The sequence below is a fragment of the Polypterus senegalus genome, chromosome 14 (assembly GCF_016835505.1).
Source record: "Polypterus senegalus isolate Bchr_013 chromosome 14, ASM1683550v1, whole genome shotgun sequence".
NCBI classification, from domain to species: Eukaryota; Metazoa; Chordata; class Cladistia; order Polypteriformes; family Polypteridae; genus Polypterus; species Polypterus senegalus.
Genome location: NC_053167.1, coordinates 9,780,334 through 9,802,631, shown reverse-complemented (window position 1 = coordinate 9,802,631; position 22,298 = coordinate 9,780,334). Strand labels below are relative to the sequence as shown.

Genomic DNA, 22,298 nt, shown 5'->3' with positions numbered 1-22,298 from the left:
TTAATTTTTGATAGGTTTTAGAAAGAAACTAATGAGTATGCCGGATATATATGCCTTCCAAGGTTTTATATTTAACTGTATGTTAAGTAAATTCGACTTAATATCAATACATCTCTCTGAAGCCATGTATCAATCTTAGATTTACGTTTATCAAGTGTACTGTAAACATTTAAATATTCACCTAAGTCACTGTCTTCAGTAATTTGTATATATTTTATAATGGCTTTAATCTGAATGTTATAACTATCTGTCCAGCCATTCATCCGTTATCCAATCTGCTATATCCTAACTACAGGGTCATGGGGGTCTGCTGGAGCCAATCCCAGCCAACACAGGGCGCAAGGCAGGAAACAAACCCTGGGCAGGGCGCGCACACACACAGACCAAGCACACACTAGCGGCAATTTAAGATCGCCAATGCACCTAACCTGCATGTCTTTGGACTGTGGGAGGAAACCGGAGCACCCGGAGGAAACCCACGCAGACACGGGGAGAACATGCAAACTCCATATAACTATTACTGGACAATTCTGAACTGGCATTAGTTCACATTTCTTTAGATTTAAAGTTAAACCAGATGATTTTAAGAAAAAAAAATCTAATAACATTAAGGTTTTTTTTAGATGTCGTTAAGATTTTTTTAAAAAGATAACGGTGTCATCAACAAATTGTATAATGATGAATGGGTTTCCAAGTACACTAAGTTTGCTAATGTCTGATTTTTTTAATGTAAATCTCAAGAATTTCTGTTACTATAATAAATAAAAGATGAGATAAAGGACTTTATTCCACGACACCTGTTAACCCAACAAATAGAGAAACTCCAAAAAGACTCATGCGTGTACAGCTGTAGAATTTCCTTGGAAATGTCGTACACATGCGCACAAAGTGCGAGGCTACAGGACCTCTTTACTGCTCCCCCGCGGTGATGTACGCCTTCTGTAAAACAACTGCACGCCATTTGCAAGCGCGGTTACGCTGGTCTGCAACTCAGTTTAACCCCTGCCTGTCCCTTGTGTTTCTATATAAGCACCCACTGCAAAGATAAAAAATCGACTCCGTGTCGATGAAATATAACGATTAATGACTGTCTCCGGTATTTTAATTTGTTCAGTAATTGTTTTTACCATGTGTATATTTGATTAACCGGGCCTGGAAATTAATAAATGTAATATTTTGAAAACAGGTTCCGTGATTTTCAGCTGACAGATTGGCCCTGCCCCGTGGGCCGCCTATTCTCTGTCAGGTGACAGTCAAGTCACGTGCGACGTTCACCGGCAGCGGTCACGTGAGGGTGCTTTCCCCGAAGTTTAACATTTTAAAAGTGCGGTTGGTCGTATCATCTTACAAGTAGCACAAGGTAAGTAAAGGTTGTTAGTTGGGTGTTTGGTTTAGAGCGTCAACAGAGGATGGGAAGGAAAGTGGGCAGCAAAGAAATGTGGAGGCCGGTACAAGAGTCGTGATTCGAAGCGAATTATAGCGATGAAGACGAGAAAGGAGCGACGCTTACAAAGTTAAACGCGCCCAATATTCTGAATGAATTTATTTATTGCTCCTATATCTGTCTCGTTATTTTTGTGTTTTTGAGTGTTTATGTGCATTTGAAAATCAATAACCACAAAAACCAATACGAAGTCTTGCATAAACCCATACCAAATCGTGCAGTCTAATTCAGTCTGTAATAGCAAGTGCTTCCATCCAGTCAACCAGAGCCGAGGCAGCGTTGAGTTGTGCAGCGGATAGCGCACCTCGTCTGACGCAGTGGTGATGGCTGTCTTTTGACGTGAGTTGTTCTAAATGTGGTCATAATTGGGCCGATTATCGCCTCTAGGTGGACGAGAAGCCCAAGGCGAGAGCAGTTTTTTGTACTGGAGGTTCATTTGAGTCTTTCGTCGAATTATTTATCTGACTTCCTCTTTTCCAGTTTCAGATCTTAGGCCAAAGATTACAAATAATCAATTTTGTGTTTTTTTTAGATAGTAATAAAACTGAATTGTGTTTAAAGCGATTTCTTTATTCGGTAGGTTTTAATATCGGGTGCTACGGTGGCGCGGTGATTAGCAACCACAACACCTTCACGGCCCGTACTGTGGGAGAGGTGTTTGCATATTCATTTTAGTTGGAAAGTTTGTGTTTGTAACCCGATTCCAAAAAGCTGAGTTGAACCTAAATGCGTTTTATCATCTAGTTCATTTGGTTTCATCGTTTTTGAACTATGTTGCGATTTCCTCGAAATAGAATTCTGCTGCGGACCGTAAGGACCGTACCAAGACCTTTTGAAAAGGGTGGTCTCGGTGGGGTAACAAGCCAACTCTGGAGCGGCGCGCCTAAGGTTTGAATGTGATTAGACACGAGTTCGATCTAACTATATGCGTGAAACTGTGCTTACTGTGGTAGTCCTGCCAAGCTTCTGCTGTTGATTATAAGGGAATATAGTGGACATCAGAATGAGTCAAGGTTTAACAAGGAAAATTAAAAACAAATTGGTCAAAAAATGAAATGCACAAGTACTGTAGGTACAAATGTGGACACACAAAATGAGTCATACAATTGCCAGTAAATCGGAGCAACTGCTGATTCGTGCTGTCACCCTTCAGCAGTTGACCATGTTAAAGGAAAAAAAAAACACACACACACACAGAGGTATTGATAAACCAATACTATAGAAGGGCAATGCTACAAATAAAGTGATGGGGCATCATTTTAGTGCACATACTACCTTTGATGTAACTGTGTCGTAGAGCTTCTTCCATAAGCACCTGCCCCCAATTGCTTCAGTCTGTGCATTTTAAACTGCTGCTGGGGTGTTGAAGAGAGAGCGCCAAAGATACTGCACAAAGGCTTGACCCTGAGGGAAAATGAAAAACTAAATTTGTTATCCAATCAGGAGCTCAGCAGAATGAAAGAGAGAGGTTGGAAGCATATGCCGATCACAGCACATTACCACACCCAGCACATGACAAACCACCCGGGGTGGGTCCCGAATGCAGCCGTGCAATGAGTGACACCTCAGCACCACATTGGAACAGTCTGAGGAATTTGTACGGTAGCTGGAGTGCGTGAGACCTGCCCGGACACCACCAGACTGAGACCACATCTTTACAAAACCACACATTTATTTTCACAGTTCCACACAGTGCTTCCTAGCACCAACCACCTTTACTCCATGCCTCTCTCTAAATGTCCATGAGCCACCTTTCCTCTCTCCACGGGAGCCTCGTCCTGCTCCCAGACTGTAGGAAGGGGGGCCCTTTTATTCTCACTTGGATGTGCTCCAGGTGTTCCCTCTGACTACATTTCCTGGTGTGGCAGAAGTGTCAGGAGAGTACTCGGAAGCACTCGGGGCGTCCCTGGAGGGATCCTCCTCCATCTTTCCGGGTGTGGCAGAAGTAGATCATTCCCGGGCCCTCCGATACTCTGGGCGACCTGGCGGTGGCCATGGGCCCCAGTGGGCTTGAGCCTCCTTGCTCTTCTCCTGTGGTCCTCCTCTGGTCCAGGGCAGTTGCCCCCTCGTGGCCCGGAGGACATACATGCCACCTCTAGGTCCATCAAGGCATCCCAGCTGGCTCTGGCCCCCAGCTAGTTGCTAAAAGTGTTAATCCTGCCTCCAACCTTCAGTGGAACAAGATAACTGAAGCTTAATAATTTGCATGTTGTAATGAGTGCAGCAATGGTTAAGACAGACACACACAGACCACCACAGCAACTGGGCTCCATATGTTTGAGATGTGCCTTTCTCTGTTATATTTTTCTGTCATTTTAACTATTGCATCACTATATGACATAACCACATATAAAGTTTAGATAAGCGTTGTGGTCTACGGTTATAGAGCATTTTAAAATGCTGCAGTTTTTCTGGACATGTTTGCATTTCCAATTAGACAGGAATGGTAAATTTCTTAAATTTCTGCTTTGCACCCTCCCGCACCATATCCTATTGTCTATGGGGGGCATGAAAGGTTTAGATTCTTCAAAACTGTTGAGCACCGGTTTTCAACAGTTATTTGACGTTTCAGGGTCCCCTGATACCGAAAGCATCAATATCTCTGATGGGTGTCTGTGTGTGTCGCAGTTTCTGGACGACAGTCTAGAACTAAAATGGCTGGACGGAAAAAATACCAAACTCGAAACTTCAGCCTGTCATGAGATGACGATGTGCTAATTCGTTTTTGAGCCAAATCGTACAAGACAAAGAGACACTCTCTAGATCAGTGTTTCCCAACTTCGGTCCTGGGGGCACATTGTGGCTGCGGGTTTTTGTTCCAACCAGCTTCTGTTTTTAATTGGACTCCTGGGCTAATTAAGTGATGTGTGATTTCCCAAGTTCTGTGTATTGGAAGCAATATAGAAATTAGAAAACTAAGTTTGGTAAAAAAAAATATATATATATATATATATTAAAATGTACCAAGCAGTTATATGGGAATAAAGTATGTTTTCTTTTTAACAATATTTTCATCTTGATTTTCATTCTACTTTTCTAGGTGTTCTAATTGTTTAATTAATCCATTATTTACTAATTAGTGGGTCTGATGCTAAAGTAGTTGCAGCCTTTGCTTATTCAGTGTTGTTTGCCAGCGTGTCTGCTCTGCTCATTTTTAATTGTCATTAATAAGACACAATGAAAGGGAAAAACTGCACAGAGAAAGGGCAAAATATAATGAAATCAACAAAAGAGAGTCAAGCATTTAACTCTATGGCAAAAGCAGAAATATTTCTAAATGTTTTATAAATGTAAAAATGCTGTTGTGCTTTTCTGAATGCAGAATAAGAGAAAAATAATACCAGCTAATTAAATGGGACCAGTGTTATCAGGTGTTGTCACTGATTAGGAATCTGGTTGGAACAAAAACCTGCAGCCACAAAGGGTCCCCAGGACTGAGGCTGGGAAACACTGGACTAGAACATGAGTGTCGAACTCCGATCCTGGAGGGCCTCAGTGGCTGCAGGTTTCCATTCTAATCATCTTCATTAGTGACCAGTTTTTTTGCTAATTAATTTCTTTTGCCTTAGTTTTAATTGACATGACTCAGAACCCTTAGTAGTTTCTTTTTCCTTAACAAGCAGCCAAACAATAACGACAGACAAAACAAGCTGCCACATGACCAGCTGACCAGTGCCCATCTCACAGTATCTGAAAATAAAGAAAGGTGATGGTCATAGTAATGTTGATCTCTCAGGTCACCAAAACATTTTGACAGTGTTCTTAGAAAACACTGAAAAATCAACAGTTTTGGAAATGTCTGCTGTGGCAGAATGAGAGCAGCAACAAGCCATGGAATTAAATAACTGGTTTAATTAACAGCAAGAATCAGATTCTCATTTAGAGTTTGTTTTTTGGAATTTAGTTGGTTATCTGTTGGCTCGTTTCACGTCTCATTTCTGTTTGGCTGTCATTTAATGAAGAAGAGAATCAATTGAGAGGACTGAATCCTTAAAAACAGGGCTACTAAAATGCAGGGAAAAGAAGTTCATTAGCAGTGAAAACTGGTCACTGATTTGGAAAAGGGTAAGAATGAAAACCTGCGGCCTACCAGGCCCAGAGTTTGACACCCCTGCTCTAGAGGAACCCTCAAATACCATAATTCTGCAGTGTAATTATGAATTCTTCTCGTCGATTTGCTATCATAGTGACTTATTTTATGATCAGAAAGATCAGCATCAGAATGGTAAATAATTACTGAAATTTTCTAGAACAGTTCAGGTAACTTGGTTCCTAGCCTGCAAAGCCTTCTGACGCTCGTGTCCGAATTTTGTTGTTTAGGCGTGCAGTCAGCAAGTGGATGTTATGCAGCCTCATCTGTGCATATACTGGTATAAGGCAGATTTTTTGATTCATGTGTTTGGAATACTGAACTCTGGATCTCCTGTGGCTCTTTAGATAGATAGATACTTTATTAATCCCAAGGTGAAATTCACGTACTCCAGCGGCAGCATACTGATTAAAAAAAAAATAAATAAATGATCTAAATAAATAATTAAATCAGCTCTCTTAGCTGCATTCCTTTTGATGAACAACAGAGAGCACACTCAGCACCTGCAACAACATACCATTCATGTTTACCATCAGTTCATTGATACTATTGAATGCCAAATATATAAGCTGATGATACAGGAAAGGTTTTCCTTTGCATCAGGTTATATTTAAGATGTGCAACATGCTGTCTGCACGCATGACACATGTCTAGTAAGTTGTTTTTTTTTTGGAGACTTCAACTGTAGATGGGTCATCGTAATTAATCAATGAGAGCACCACTGCTCTTTGCAATTCGTACTTTAAGTTCTGTGTGGATGAGGCATTGGATTGTCTTAGAAATGTGACACTCGGTGAGCATCTAATTGTTCCCACAGAGTTTTAAACAAAATTCACTCATGGTTGTCTTCAACGTCTGGCTTCAGCAAAACTAAGTTTACATTAAAGTCTGCAGTGTGAAACTCAATCGTACTAATGAGACAAAAACAAAGTAATGAATCGCCCTGTAATTTGGAATAAAAGCAAATGGATTAAGAGACTGCAACACCGAGTTTAATCTGTGATGGACTGGTGTCCTGTCTGGAGTTTGTTTTTGACTGGTGCCAGCTCAGTCCTACTAGGATAAGCACGCCTCTGAACTGAACAAAGAAGGACAAGGTTCGAGTGCCCTCCATTAGCACTTGGCAGTGAAGCTGAAACTTTCATTTTTACCGTACTGTTTGTTATGAGGAAAAACTACAATGTGGTTCTGCCTGTGTATTTGTTTTAAATAGTGACACACTGCATCTAGCTTCAGTTTAGGTGGGAATAACTATTGGCAGTCTATTAGTTGTTTCCCATTGCATCCATTTGTTCTTATATAAAAACGGATGGGAATGTGTACTGTCTGATGTTCACTAAGAGAATTGTGCATAAGAGAAGACACAAACGGGTCGCATGGTGAAAGTGCTTTTAATACAGACATTGTGTATACAAATTGATGTTTTGTTCAAAAAGCAAGAAACCAATAGTGTATTTTGTTGTAATCAATGACCTGGTTGGCTAACAAAGCAAAGAATGGCATAGAATAAATAACTGCCCCTGCTATAAACAATAGCCTCCACTTCGCATAAGTCACTCACAGGAGATATAAAGGCAAAAAATCCAACACTCTCATCACTGGGCCAGTGGAGAGATGAATTTGTATGGTTCTGGAGCAAAGGTCTATCGACACATGATACAAAGATAAGAGACAGCAGGAAACCAATTACCCCTTATCCCAAGCACACTACTTTATTTGTAAAATAAATAGGAAGGAGTGTCATGGCTTGATCATACAGGCCTGTCTTTGAAACTGGTTACCTCTTTGTGAATGATGCTGTAATGTAGGATTTCAACAGTAAAACTCAGAAGAATACACAAACACTTTCATTCCCTATATACCTTTTGATCCTTTGCTAAATTAAACATGTTTTAACAGTGGCAAGAGGCAGTCCTACTAGCTTTGAAACCAATAAAGAAACCAATTGTGGAGGCAATATCCGCTCATTGTGGAGTACATTCATGTAACAAAATCATGCAAAACATTTGTGCCTCCAAGAGGTGGCAGGATAGCCTGAGTACCCAGAGAAAGGCTATACTAACAGTGAGAAGGCCATTATTACTGCCTGCTGATTACAGGAAAATACCTCTTGACTTGGCAGTATATTATATACAGTACTTCATTATCCAGACAGACAGGAACTCAACACACACTGTTCACATCATAAAAAAGTTCATCAGGTATGAGGCTAGGAAGACTTGGAATGGACGGATGTTGCATAGTAACATTTTGTCAGTTCTGTTTCACCGACTTAATTACATTTTTTTTATATTGGTATTTTTTAATATATGCTTGAAAAACGTATTGTATCTTAAACTGAAGAACCAATTGTTACATGAAGCAATGTCTCTTATTCATCTATTCATTTAGTGAGAAGAGTATGATACACAAGAACACTCTTAATATAGTAAACTGGTAATTGTAATATACATTTCTATTTTTATTTCTTCATTAGTTTATCTATCTATCTATCTATCTATCTATCTATCTATCTATCTATCTATCTATCTATCATGGGTCTGGGGTAAATTTCAACTTTGGCTGTAATTAATGTTCCTGCTTTGTACGTTCCAAGTAAAGAATGCAGTTTTTGATGTACATGAATATGTTTTAAATTGATCAGGTCTCATGTAACTGAGCTTTCTGAGACCAGACTGCAATTTAAACGTGCCATTTTGCTGAAATCTTCTGTTTGCTTTTCAGATGGCCTTCCTTTTGTCCTTAGTCTTCAGTTTAGGAGTTCTGCATATCCAGGGTGCTCCTGAGTCAGATGAGATCAAATACTTGCCTGGCCTTGAAAAGCAGCCCAGCTTCAGACAGTACTCTGGATACTTGAATGTCATGGAGGACAAGCACCTTCACTATTGGTATGACTACACTGTTATGTTACATATTATCTACAGCATGGTGATACATTGCTAAGTAATACTAGCATTGTTGAACTCTTAGTAACTGTTATTGTTTAATTAAATCAGGAAGTAAAACTAACAATGTACCATTAATAAGTGACTTGTTATACTTGCTAGCTATCAGCTGATATATACTTGTCATACTGATCAAACAAATTATGAGAACTCATGCACATCTTTTTCCATTTACTCTATGTCTAACATTTGCTTATTACGCTGCATTTCAGCGATTAGTGGAAGTAAACAGAAATGGGTGTGGCTACTGAAATTAAAAAGCCTTAACATCTTTTTGACATTAAAAATGAGAAATTTGAAGGTCCTTTTTTCTTACCATTTACTTTTCTTATCTCAATAAACTTCCATATTAATTGGCTATCGGCAACTTTGCGGGCGTGTTCATTCCAGCACTTCTGAGCTTAAGCAAGAACAAGCTTCTTGTCTATAATGGAAGCACAAACTCATTGGTGACCAACAAAAAGAGAAGGGGTAGGGAGGGATAGTTGATATTGAAATGTAGTTCACTTACTTCAAGTAGTATGAAGAGTGTGCTTAAGTTTCGACAAAATGACACCCTGGCCTTTAAGTTGTCTTTTTGTACAAAAAGGCCTTTGTCTACTGATGTTTTCGACATGTGCATTTTGCACATACAGCTTTTTTTTAGATAATATAACAGTGTAAACCTCTGAGTATGAGTTTTATAAATTGCCATTTTTTGTCTTGATAGTATAGGTTACACGAAATTTAAAATCCATCAGTCAATGCTATATTTTTGTCAAATGAAATGTGATATTCTTGTCCCTTTTTGTATAGATTAAAGAAAGTTGAAGGGTTCATATTATGTAATCACTTCAGAGATCCTAAAGGATAATTAGTTTACAACTTTTTCAAGGTTTTAAATCATCAAAACAATATGTACATGATGTTTTCAGCAAAAAATATGTTTTTATGTTTGAAAAATGTATTATATCTTAATACTGTAGCACCAGCTTTTTATGTTCTGGAATTCTTGTTTTGGTGTTCTAAAGTATGAAGGCTCTGTTCACAGCAGATGCATTTAATGTTATTTGAGTCAGATTTTTTCTTAAGACATGGCTTAGTTCAAAATATGCATTTCAGAAGAAAAACACACACTAGTCAATGCAGGTGACATGTTTCACTCTGTTTGCTCACCTGTTACAGCATATTTCAGTTGTGATGGTTTCTGTGGTCCTGAAATAAATGAATATTTTAAAGTATAAATGTTAATTTCTTAGCTGCTCTGATCACATTGTAGGCAATTGTATGGAAATTTAAGATATTGTGTGTTTAAGTGCATTTGCAGGAAGTTTATTTCCATAACACAGCTGTATTTTCTTTATGCCTCATGTTCAAGTCTTTATTGTGATTACTGTATATCAGAGAATAATGCAAACCAAACACATGAGGGCACTATTGCAAAGCTGCGATTCATAGTTGTTTCTCTGTTTTATGTTGTACATTTTGTAGTTGTACAGTATAATCCATAATGGTAATTATCCATCTTGAGAAAATACATAACCTCCTGGCTAAAACTGTTTACCACCATCTCATCCTTTATATTTTGGTTTCTATAGTTAACATTGTGTGCATAAACTGCATTGTATAGAGGAGGCCTTTCAGTACAATGCTTCAGTGTAACAAAACTATAATTTAGTTAATTATGTCAATTTTTGTAAAGCTATCAGGATAAATATTCCATTTTAACCTACAGTATATATACTTTAGCATTCAAGTTTTGTACGGCCTCAGTAATTGAGTATTCTACCAATTATTCCATCGATTAATCAAGTATTTGGATAAGAATACTTTTGCTTTAAGAAGCAATAGCTAATACATAAAAGAGAAAATGAGACCTCTCTCTTAAAATTATCAGGTGATTGATTTCCATTTTAGAAAAAAAATTTTTAATGCTTAAATTGCATGCAATAAAATTATTTGTCAAAACAAAGCCTGTTCAGTTCATTGAACTGCCATATTATGTTCTGGGCTTTAAAGAAAATATTGTCTGAAACACAAACAAATAAATACAAAAATAATATATCAATTACAAATTACTTTAAACAAGGTATATATACAGCCTAAATAAGGCATAAATCAATAATAATCATACATTAAAATTGTGTTTAATTTGTGCAACTTTCAGAACTACAAGTTTCATCCCAACTACAGCAGCTCAAGCATTATGTAAGCCTTTACTGTCTTCTTGAAAGGCTTTCGGGCATTTTTAGGAGACAAAAAAAAAAAAACCCTTCTGACAGGATCGTATCCCCTGGATGAGGTAGATATGGTGTGCGTTTGTGTGTATAAGGATAGCATGTTGCGTTTTTTTTCTCTCTTTCTCCATTTTGCAATCTGGACCATCAAATCATGTCATTTATCCACAATGTAAGCTTGTTGTGCAGTACTAATAATCATCTGTGCAAAACACGCTGAGCTTGCCGAGGTGCAGTTACATGGATTAAACAAAGCTTCTATGCAAAGAATTTGCTTCAATGATTTTTAGTAATCGAATTACTCAAGTCTCCCAAAGAGTAGTTTCAGCCCTAAAGTTTTGCCTGTACTATAGTGGTTACAGTACTTTGTTTAAATCTTACTTTGTAAATGTTCTTTTACAAAGGTCTTGAATCATTGCATTATGGGGTGGGGGGGAGGGATAAAGAGTTGACTTTGACAGAGAGCAGAATCCCCCAAGCTTTAGTATACCCTGTCTTACCCAAGATTGACATTCAGTATTATAAAATTGATTTGTGGCAAATTATTTGCTTCTTATTTTTGATAAATTATTAAATTATAATCTGTCAGTATTTGCATTTATGCTCCATGGATGTAAGTCATACAAATTGGATAGTATTTGCAGCAGGGGTTAGAGTGGAGAGCATATGATGATATACTACAATGAAAAGATCTTATTCACCACATAGATAGATAGATAGATACTTTATTAATCCCAAGGGGAAATTTACATAATCCAGCAGCAGTATACTGATACAAAGAAACAATATTAAATTAAATAGTAATAAAAATGAAAAGAATTAAAATAAAATTAATGTTCGCATTTACTCCCCCGGGTGGAATTGAAGAGTCGCATAGTGTGGGGGAGGAACGATCTCTTTAGTCTGTCAGTGGAACAGGACAGTGACAAACGTCTGTCACTGAAGCTACTCCTCTGCCTGGAGATGACACTGTTAAGTGGATGCAGTGGATTCTCCATGATTGACAGGAGTTTGCTTAGTGCCCGTCGCTCTGCCACAGATGTTAAACTGTCCAACTTTAATCCTACAATAACTGATTATGACTCTGAATGCTGTATTGTAAAATACACGCAAACATGAAAATAATTTGTTTAGAGAAACCTTAACTGCACTATTAGAGCAAATAAAATTACTTTGAAATAAATAATTGCATGTATACAGTATTCTATGCTTCTTTATTTCCACTGAAGTTCATACAGAACTCCACCTGGGTTTGGTTGGTAAATGTTAATCATGGAAAACAAACTGTCTGGAATATATTATATAAATGCCTTCTACATGAATGCTGCCTGTTATTTTATCTTTATTTATTGAAACAATTCTCTTTTTCTTCCAAGTTATATATGTGTGTCTCTCTCTCTCTCTCAGGTTTGTAGAATCACAGACCAACCCTTCATCCAGCCCTGTAGTACTTTGGCTCAATGGAGGTCCAGGCTGTAGCTCTTTGGATGGATTACTAACAGAACATGGGCCTTTCCTGGTATGTTTTGTTGTGAAGTGTTATGATCTCCTTGCTTAGAATGAGATAGCCTTGTGGCTAACTTTTGTTTTTTTCAATGGGTGAAACTTGTTAGATGTTATGTCTAAAACAGTCAAGTACTTTATTTTACTTTCCCAGTAATAAGCCAGCGTTATTTCCTTTTGTAGGTTCAGCCTGACGGTGCTTCTTTAAAGTACAACCCATATGCTTGGAATATGGTAGGTTGAGTGAGCAAAGTAAGCAACTATCTTTTCTTTTTGCATTGTTGTCTACCATACATTATTGTTTCCTCTTGACTACAGACACCCAATCAAGAACTTCTGTCAAAAAGATTAGCTACAGCATTGCAAAAATATTATATTTTAAATGACGTATACAGTATTTTTGTTTTCAAGGTAAACCAGATAACTAGAGAGTTATGGTTCAAATAGTTTACAGGCATACCCTAATCAAATTTAGTGTACAGTTTGTTTCTGATGAAACACAGCATTGAAATTCCAAAAAAGTTATGTAGCCATGCAGATGAGAAAATGCTGCATGATATTTAGTATTTTTAATTTATCTAAAATACCATAGTTAAGTGAGGTTAAAATAATGTGTCAAATGCAAACAATTGGCCAAAAAAAAAACAAAGCTGTGTCATATCTGGGTTGATAGATAAACATGAAGCAATGTTAGTCTTGTTATGATTTCATTGTTAGTAAAAGTTTCAGCTTTAGATTTTAGTTGAAATTTAGTTGACAGTTTTTCAGTTTGTTTAATTTAGTTAACAGCCTTCTCATATGCGAGGAGGTAAATAAATAGCATCTGGCTTCTTATTAGTTAATTTATTTCCCATTCTCATATTTTAAAACACCACTTTCTGTAGTTTGAAGTGTGCATATTTTTTTGAAGGCCAATGAAGTTGCTCATGAGCACACAGTTTGTGCAAAGTGGTAAAAAGTAAATAGCACAGGCAAAGTTGCTCAAGGTAATTCAAGGAACATGTTTTTTACAGGTAAAAAAGAATTGCTTTCATTGCGTTTCTCTTGCTTGAAAATATTTTTTAGTACATTTTTATAAGACCCAGATGAGAAATATTCAGGGTATTCGCATACACACAAAGGCATATGGACTGAGGGAGATGAACAGCAGATAATAATAATAATTCTTTTGCATTTATATAGCACTTTTCTCTCTACTGAAAGCACTCAGAATTGCAGGTTAAGGGCCTTGCTCAAGGGCTCAACAGAGCAGAGTCCCTGTTGCCATTTACAGGATTCGAACCGGCAACCTTCCGATTGCTAGTGCAGATCCCTAGCCTAAGAGCCACCACTCCTTTCTTTACCTGACTGGTGATATTGCAGCTTTAATTGTGCAGTTTAAATACAGTTACTAGTGATGCAGATCCATTTTTCTTTTTTCTCAGAGGACCTAGAGCAGTTTAACTTGGAGGAACTGATTTAAAATACAACCATGTTATTTTATTGCAGTTGGCTGCATCCTATCCCAGCTAGCATAGGGCGCAAGACAGGAATAAACCCTGGACAGGGTGTCAGTCCATTGCAGGTCAAACACACTCACACACACTTGCACTTCCACACACCAAACACACTTTAAGGCCAGTTTAGTTTTGACAGTTCAGCTAACCTGCATGTCTTAACAGAGGGAGGATGACTAGAGCACCTGGAGGAAACGCATGCAAACGTGTGGAGAACTTGCAAAGTCTACGCAGAGAGGATATGGGAAACTAACCCTGGTTTCTTTACTGTGAGGCAGTAGTACTACCACTGTGACACCCGACTTAAAATAGTATGCAGATTTAGTCAGTTATTGTATTGGAATAGTATTGCGTGCACTGCTAATGACCTGAGTCAATTCTTTGTTTGAAATTTTCATACTATGGATTTTAAAGTTACATTTACAACAGTTTTCAACTAACTGAAATACAAAAAATAAAGTAAGCTGACTTTGTTACGTAAGTTTATGTTACAAGCCCATGTCAGTTGTGGTGTGTTTTTTTTTTTGGAAGGTTCTGTTTTAATCCACTGCTGCCATTCATAGGCAAAAATTGTAGTTCCAAAGCTGTCATCTTCAGAAAAATGACACAATTTTCAAAATTCGTAACTTATTTGCATCAGTGGAATACGTAGGGGATTCAGTTGGAGGCTCATAGAGTTATTGCTGTTGTGTGCATAATATATAATGCAACACATTGCCACTCTCTCGCTCCATGATTACTGAATGTAACACACCTCAAATATTCATGGTATGGGAATAAGTAAGAGGACTCTGTTTATCCTTCTTTAAAAAAATCTTAGACCGTATTAGTCATCCATTTAAAGCACACCCAAAATGATTTCACTCAAACAAGAACTAATGGGAAATGGGATCTTTAGTGCACTATCTGCTGATAGTTACTGGTCTTGAATCGGACTAAACACTTTATTTAGCTGAGCTGGGCAAGCCAAGAGAAAGGCATTGTGGCACTGTACTGTCAGTATTCTTCTCCCAATCAGAACCGCTTTTAGAGCCAGTCTCTATCCTGTCATTAAAGATGCTGCAGGCAGACCTGTCTGTCTTATATTGTTCAGTTGTGACTGGTGCTGTTCACCTTAGAGACTTGCTGCAGAGGCAGGTACTGTACACTTATAACTGTTTAGAGTGGTTCCTGTTTTGCTTTTATCTGTTAAGAAATGCTGGTTTAAAATGTATTTTGTTTGTAGTGCCATATGATTTTTGACAGTCAAGGTCATGCTTAAGTAGTGCTGGGCAATATACCGGTTCATACCAAAAACTGTTTTTTATTTTTGTTATGATATGGATTTTCCTTATACCACAACACCGGTTTAAATTGCCTAAACAATGTTTGGAATGTGGCGCAGCAGGAAACTGTTTAAGGTGGGAACTTTTTCACTGCTACACTGCTAAACACGCATGCAACGGAGTACATGCATTAGTGAAGGCATTGCATGGGGGGCCTTTTGCACTGCTACACCGCTAAACACGTATGCAACGGAGTACATGCGGTAGTGGAGGTATTGCTTTAGCAGACGATAAAGTTGAACATGATGACACAGAAGAACTTTTGCTCGAAAAGGAGTCGCGTCTGTTGTCTGGAGATACTTTAGTTTTAAAAGGTCGGATGTGGACTGTCATGTTCAAATCTGTGAATACTGTTTTTATACTACTGGATAATGCTGCAAGCCAAGTTGTACTTGTTTTATTTTTTTTTCAATACTGTGTAATGTACCTGGGTACTGTGTAATAGTGTAACGACATGTTGACTTTATTCTCAACATTTCCACTTTAATCTCGACGCTTATGACGAGAATAAAGTTGGCATCTTGACTTGTCAAAATTTTAGTTTAAGTTGTTTGCAGAATTTGTTCAATAAAAAGGTTCTATATTTTGACTGCAACTGTCATGCAATGTGATTCCTTCTCTTCATTAGTGCCACACCCTTGAAAACTATCACTTTATGGGGCCATGCAAACCTGTATTAATACTTGTGTGCACATTAAAATGTTTTTTTTTTGTATAATGTACAATTCTCATGACCGTGGAATAGGTTATTTTTAGCCAGTTTACTGCAGTAATTGAAGTGGAAAATGTGGTTAACATCCACTCATGCATGGGGAAAAAAATACCGTTGAATACCGTGAAACCGGTATAGTTTTGAAAAATACCGTGACATAGAATTTTGGTCATACCTCCCAGCACTATGTTTAAGGTTTCTTTTAAAACTTTGCATGTACTGAATGATTTGACTGTAGTGACATTTCTTTCTTCTAAATGTGTTCTACATAATCTGTGAGCCAGTCAAGCAGTATAAGGGGGTTCTGTGAAGTGAGAGGCAGGGTGCATCAACTTTGATCAATTTAGAATTGTTTTTGATTCGTTAGGTGCCACAATAATAATAGGCAATAGGCATTAATTTTGCTTTTTATAAAATTCAAATGAGGAGATTCTTTTGTCTTGTACTGTATGGAAGATAAGATTTGCAAAACATTAGTTAGTTGTCTGCTCACACATTGAGGGCAAATTGTTTGATTCAAATTGCGAGCCATCAGTGCACATCTAATTAAATTAGTTTTAATTTTCATGCTTTTAAATGAAATGAACAATTTCATTTCAGGACTAACATCTTCCTTCTTGCCAGACCCAGTTTTTGAAGTGTTTTTGAATTTGGCTTTTATATCTGCTCTAGATATGTAGTTGTACTTTTTAATCTGCTGCTGTGATCAGTATGAATTATTCCAAAAATATTGTACAATCTGCAAACCTTAATAGCAGAACCCATTTTTGTTTCTAAGAAAATTATAATACAAACATACTACCAAATTATAGTACTCCCAATTTGTTTGCCAAGTTGTAATATCATAAGCTCATCAATGACTTGACTATATGACTAACGGCAGGCATTAAATCTCACAAAGGAATAGTGACAGTAGGTTACACGTCTATGCCCAAACTTAAAGATTAGATATTTAATGCAACATTAGATTAACCCCAGACCATAGTATTGACAATCTCAGGGATTTCAAGGATGTAATTTTTCTGTACTGGTACTACCAGTGAGGTACACAGTACTCATTATTTTCTTTAATTTTTCCTCTGTTTTAACAGATTGCGAATGTGCTGTACCTGGAATCTCCAGCAGGTGTTGGCTTTTCATATTCTGATGATAAGAATTACAAAACTAATGATACAGAGGTAGGCAGATGCTCTTAATTTCAATGGAACCTCAGTCACTGCCCAGGTATAAAGTAGATATGCAGTTTTTGATTATGTTGATACAAATCTTCACACTTGCATAGGTAACGTTTCCAGTCCCAAAGACATCAAGTAAAGAGAACTTGGATCCTCTAGGTTTTATTAAAATCCTGCCAATCTATTGCTTAAACACTGTTTATACATTTAGATGTGTTCAAAAGAATTCACAAGAATTGAGTATTAGGCAAACATTCTGTTGTTTAATTTAAGATTTAATAGATATATATATATGTCTTCATTATTTATATCTTCAGGTTTCCATGAACAATTACTTGGCTCTCAAACAGTTTTTCAAGCTGTTTCCAGAGTACAGCAAGAATGACTTCTATATCACTGGCGAGAGTTATGGAGGGATCTATGTACCAACACTAGCTGAGCGTGTTATGGAGGATGATGCAATTAACTTAAAAGTAGGACACTTTATATTTTGTAGTGGCCAGTGAGGGGGCTCAGCTGACAATGGTGCTCATACAGATTTGCTTCATTTTTATTGTAGGGAATTGCTGTTGGAAATGGCATGTCCAGCTATGAAATGAATGATAATTCCTTGGTTTTTTTCGCTTACTATCATGGACTTCTGGGAAGCAGGTACGGAAGCTTTTTTGTTTTGATTTTGAGAAGCATCTGTCAGGAACTGTGAGACCCAGCTTTAGTAGTTTAAAACATGTGTAGTTCTCATTTAATCCATTGGCAGGTGTTGGTCATGCTTAGAAATGAAGCAGGCTACCCTTGCATGTTCCAAAGGAGTAGGTCAACCATGATATGTAAATACACTTGTTTGTTTATATATATATATATATATATATATATATATATATATATATATATATATATATGTATATGTATATATATATATATATATATATATATATATATATATGTATATATATATGTGTATATGTGTATATATATATATATGTATATGTATATATATGTATGTATGTCACACCTTTTTATATTATTAGATTATGGGGAGAATTGCAGGAATATTGCTGCTCAAAGGGGAATTGCAATTTTTTTGACAATCGGGACCAAAACTGCTCCATCCGTGTAAGTACACTTTTTTTTTTTTTTTAGGACAGCCTAATATGTTGAAGTAATGTAAATTGCTAATTGGTAAGACATGCTTTAGATCTAGCTTATACAGGGTGTCCATAAAGTCCGTGTGCAATTTAAAATAGTTGTAACTCTGTAAGTATATGTGATAGAAAGAATTCGTAAAAAGTATTAGAAAGCTTGATGTATCTATTTTTTTGTCTTTAGAAGTTTTATTTTTGCAGTATTTGGGGAATTGAAAATCTACACAAGTCTGTTAAACATGAAAGAGAATCTTCTGAAGTTAGTGTGGTGTGCTTTGGGAAAAAATTGAGTCATAGAGCCATTCTTTTTTTGGAGTGGTGTGTTGTTGATGGTGATAGCTATTTAGAAATGCTGCAAAATTACTTTATTTCTCAACTTGAACAATTAGGACTGATAGGGAATACAGTGTTACAACAAGATGGTGCCCCTTGTCACTTTGCTTTGCATGTTAGACAGTTTCTACATGAGAAATTCCCTAACAGATGGATTGGAAGAGTTCGCTAGATTTGACCCCATTGGATTTCTTTTTATGGGGTCATGTGAAAACTAATGTTTGTTCAACCAAACCTTAATTTTTAGAAGACTTGCAAGCTAGGATAACTGATTAGATTGCTGGTATTACTGAAAATCGGCTTGAAAACGTTTTCAGAGAACTGCAGAATCATATTACCCTTTGTAATAGTAATGAAGATGGACATGTTGAAAATTAACAAGAACAATAAAAAATGTAAGTGTTTCTTCTTTCTAATCCTTTGTAAGTATATGTGATGTAACTTTTTACAGATTCTGTTTTAAATTGCACACGGACTATATTGACACCGTGTATATTGAGGAATGTTGAATGATGCATTTAAAATAAACAAAGAAGGCGCTCAGTCATTACACAGTAGATGAATCTGGTAATGTTTGCCCTGGCCATTTGAAACCAAGATGCCTGTGTCCATACAAACCCATGCAGTTGACTGTTTTTTTCCACTTTCTGTGCCAGTACTAAATCGGGTTGATCACATCTATTTGATATTCAAACATGCATACAGTAACTATAAACCCTTTTTAGAGAGTTTTACCATCATGTAACAAAATGCTGATGACACTTCTGACAGAAGTATAGTGCTGTTTGCTAATAGGTAAAGCTTCCGAAAGATCATCAGATGGATAGGGACAGCACTTTTCCAAAAACTTAAATATTTTGTGGTTGACAATCGTGTCCACAGTACAGTATTTCAGCTGCATGTTTTTAATAGTTTAACTGCCTTCAGATTTTTCTGCTTCCTGTCAAAAGCAAGAAACATAGAAGTGAGAGTGAGACTGGCATCCTGCCAGCATGGAATCTGATGCTTTAGAAGGTAAAACAAAGGAAAATATTTCTCACTAAGAGAATTTTAACCAGCATCAGGTGTCCAAACAAGTATAACCCAATGTTACGGGCCGTTGGTAATCCTGGTTTGTATTTCCTATTAATATTTTGCTTTCTTATGATGGAGAAATGAAAATGGTTTCTTAAAGTTGAGTCTATAATTCTATAGAAATAAACAAAAACTTTGATTAGATGTTTCAATTGTCCTGTTTATGTTTGAGCATTGTAAGACAGAGTAATTTATTTTTGCCTTTATTTGCAGCTAATGGAGGTGGAGAAAATCATTGATAGCTCTGGACTTAACATCTATAATTTATATGCACCTTGTGCAGGAGGCGTGCCAGGGCAGACACTGTAAGAGATTGATCGATATGGTAACATTATCTAGCATTTGTCTATGCTCATTTCTTCAGAATGTCACAATGAGGGGTTGATATGGTAGTGGCCTTAATACCCAGAATAATGCCAAGGGCACCAAGCTGTTCAAAAATTAGGGTCATTATTAGTCAAAAAAGTACCTCAAAGAGACTTAAACACAGGGCCAATACAAAGTACAAACCGTAACAGAAGAGAAATAAAACTCCGCCTATCGGGACCTATTTTAGGTTTTGAAACCCTGTCTAAAAGGTAGAATAAATAACCTCATTCCTTTATTGACTTAGGCCTTTGGTCACATAATATATTTAAGAATATGATTACAAGACTAAAAATACCCCACCTCATGACAGATACTTTGGAAACTCTGGTTAAAATTAAAGGGTACTAGTTTTGGAGCTTTATCAAGGTTCATAAATTAATTTTGGTTTTCCAAAATAAAAAGTGTTTTCTCAGTTATATTTAAAATCGGTGCCTGGTACTAGACTAATTTGTCACTGTAGGCAGACTGCCCAGTCAGTCCACATATACAGCCCACATGCTACAATATTGAATAAAAATACCAGTAATCATTTGCTCTAGACTTGAAATCGAGGGTTGTGTTGTACTTTCATGTTGCTGTGGGAATGCTCTCTTGTACATTTTAATTTATATGCTTCCTACAAGTACATTTAATTTTTATTTGGATTGAAGTTTCTTTTAATAATATACAGTATATAGCAGACCCTGTAATAATAATTCTTTACATTTATATAGTGCTATTCCCACCACTCAAAGCACTTGTTATGAGAGGGGAGGCAGTTTATCCACCACCAGTGTGCAGCAACAACCTGGATGATGCCACGGCAGCTGTTTTGCACTGTGCCCACCACACATTTGCCATTAGGTGGTTAAGAGTTGAGAGAGAGACATTTTGAGACGGGATGAATAGGGGACCAGAATGACCAGGCCATGGAAAGCAGAAACTGGGATCTTTTATGACCACTGAGAGTTAGGCCCTCAGTTTTATGTCTCATCCGAAGGGTGGTACAATTTTTACAGCATGTTACCCCCAACACTGCACTAGAGTATTGGGATTCTCACTTAGATCCTCACAGGCCAAGTGCTTCATTTTGGCCTCTCCACCACCTCTTCCAGCTGCAACCCAAGCTTTTCCTAGATGATGTCCCATCCAAGTACTGACCAGGCCTGAACATGCTTAGCTTCAGGTGGATTACCTGTTCTAAAGTACATGTGGTATGGCTTTTGGCTGTAGTATCAAACTGAAAAATAATTATAATAATCAAATAGTAAGAACTAAAAAGGCTTAATGTATGCCTATCTCTCTAGGTTGAGGTGCATAAGCACACTTGGGTTAGTAAAGGATTAGAAGTGGACCACAGTCTTGTCATAGATTTTATTTTACATTTAGTTTTCACCTGGGGCCTGTTTGGTTGCTTTTTGTTGATCAGTTCTATTAATGTAGTACTGCAAGTGCTATAAAGACCTGAGGGTTCTCTTCAAAGTTCAACACATCTGTTTACCTTGTTTTGTTGATTGAGAATGAGATGCAGATATCTCTCTATTATTAAAAAAAATAAAAAAATCTTGTAACGACATGTGATCTTCTGAAGAGAAACGCTTTCACTTCCCGTGACACGGTCAAGTCACGTCGTACTGACATCCATTGGAAGCATGTTCCCATGAGACGGTGACCTAGGCAAGGAAAGTAATAATCAGCCCAGAACAAGTGGAATTGAAAACCTTGCAGGTGCAAACGGTGTCAGAAATAAATGACAGAGTAAAAGACACAGTAGAACTTCATACAGACATTCAAAAACATTGGTGCCATTCACATGCAGAGCAGGTTACAGATTATGAAAGCAGTGGAATTGAAAAGGCTCAAAAAAAACCATGGCGCGATACACACGCAGAGCAAGTTAAAAAAATATGACAGTACTAAAATTCGAAAGTAAAGTGTCAAACAAGAGAGTGCACGTCACATTCACGCAAACAAATATATATGTATGTATGTATGTATGTATGTATGTATGTATGGTATATATATATATATATATATATATATATATATATATATATATATATATAAACGTGTATGTGTGATATATATATATATATATATCTATATATGTATATATATATCTATATGTGTGTGTGTATGTATGTGTGTGTGTGTGTGTGTGTGTATATATATATATATATATACACACATACATACACACACACACACATATAGATATATATATATATATCTATATGTGTGTGTGTATGTATGTGTATCTATACTAAAAATATAAAAGGCAAAGCCCTCACTCACTCACTCACTCACTGACTCATCACTAATTCTCCAACTTCCCGTGTGGGTGGAAGGCTGAAATTTGGCAGGTTCATTCCTTACAGCTTCCTTACAAAAGTTGGGCAGGTTTTATATCGAAATTCTACGCGTAATGGTCATAACTGGAAGCAGTTTTCTCCATTTACTGTAATGGAGATGAGCTTCAACGCGGGGGGGAGTTT

General features: G+C 37.0%; 1 protein-coding gene across 1 annotated transcript in view; it reads left to right on the top strand.

The window, feature by feature from the left end:
* Positions 1-1,229: 1,229 nt before the first annotated feature.
* The window catches only part of ctsa (cathepsin A), a 33,183-nt gene continuing 12,114 nt past the window's right edge, over positions 1,230-22,298 (top strand). Inside the window, exons 1-9 of the mRNA XM_039735860.1 lie at positions 1,230-1,360; positions 8,259-8,422; positions 12,103-12,214; positions 12,382-12,432; positions 16,823-16,909; positions 17,224-17,379; positions 17,466-17,557; positions 17,935-18,019; positions 19,669-19,760. Of these exons, the coding sequence (XP_039591794.1) occupies positions 8,259-8,422; positions 12,103-12,214; positions 12,382-12,432; positions 16,823-16,909; positions 17,224-17,379; positions 17,466-17,557; positions 17,935-18,019; positions 19,669-19,760 (839 nt within the window). The 5' untranslated portion in view covers positions 1,230-1,360. The remainder of the gene's footprint in view (positions 1,361-8,258; positions 8,423-12,102; positions 12,215-12,381; positions 12,433-16,822; positions 16,910-17,223; positions 17,380-17,465; positions 17,558-17,934; positions 18,020-19,668; positions 19,761-22,298) is intronic.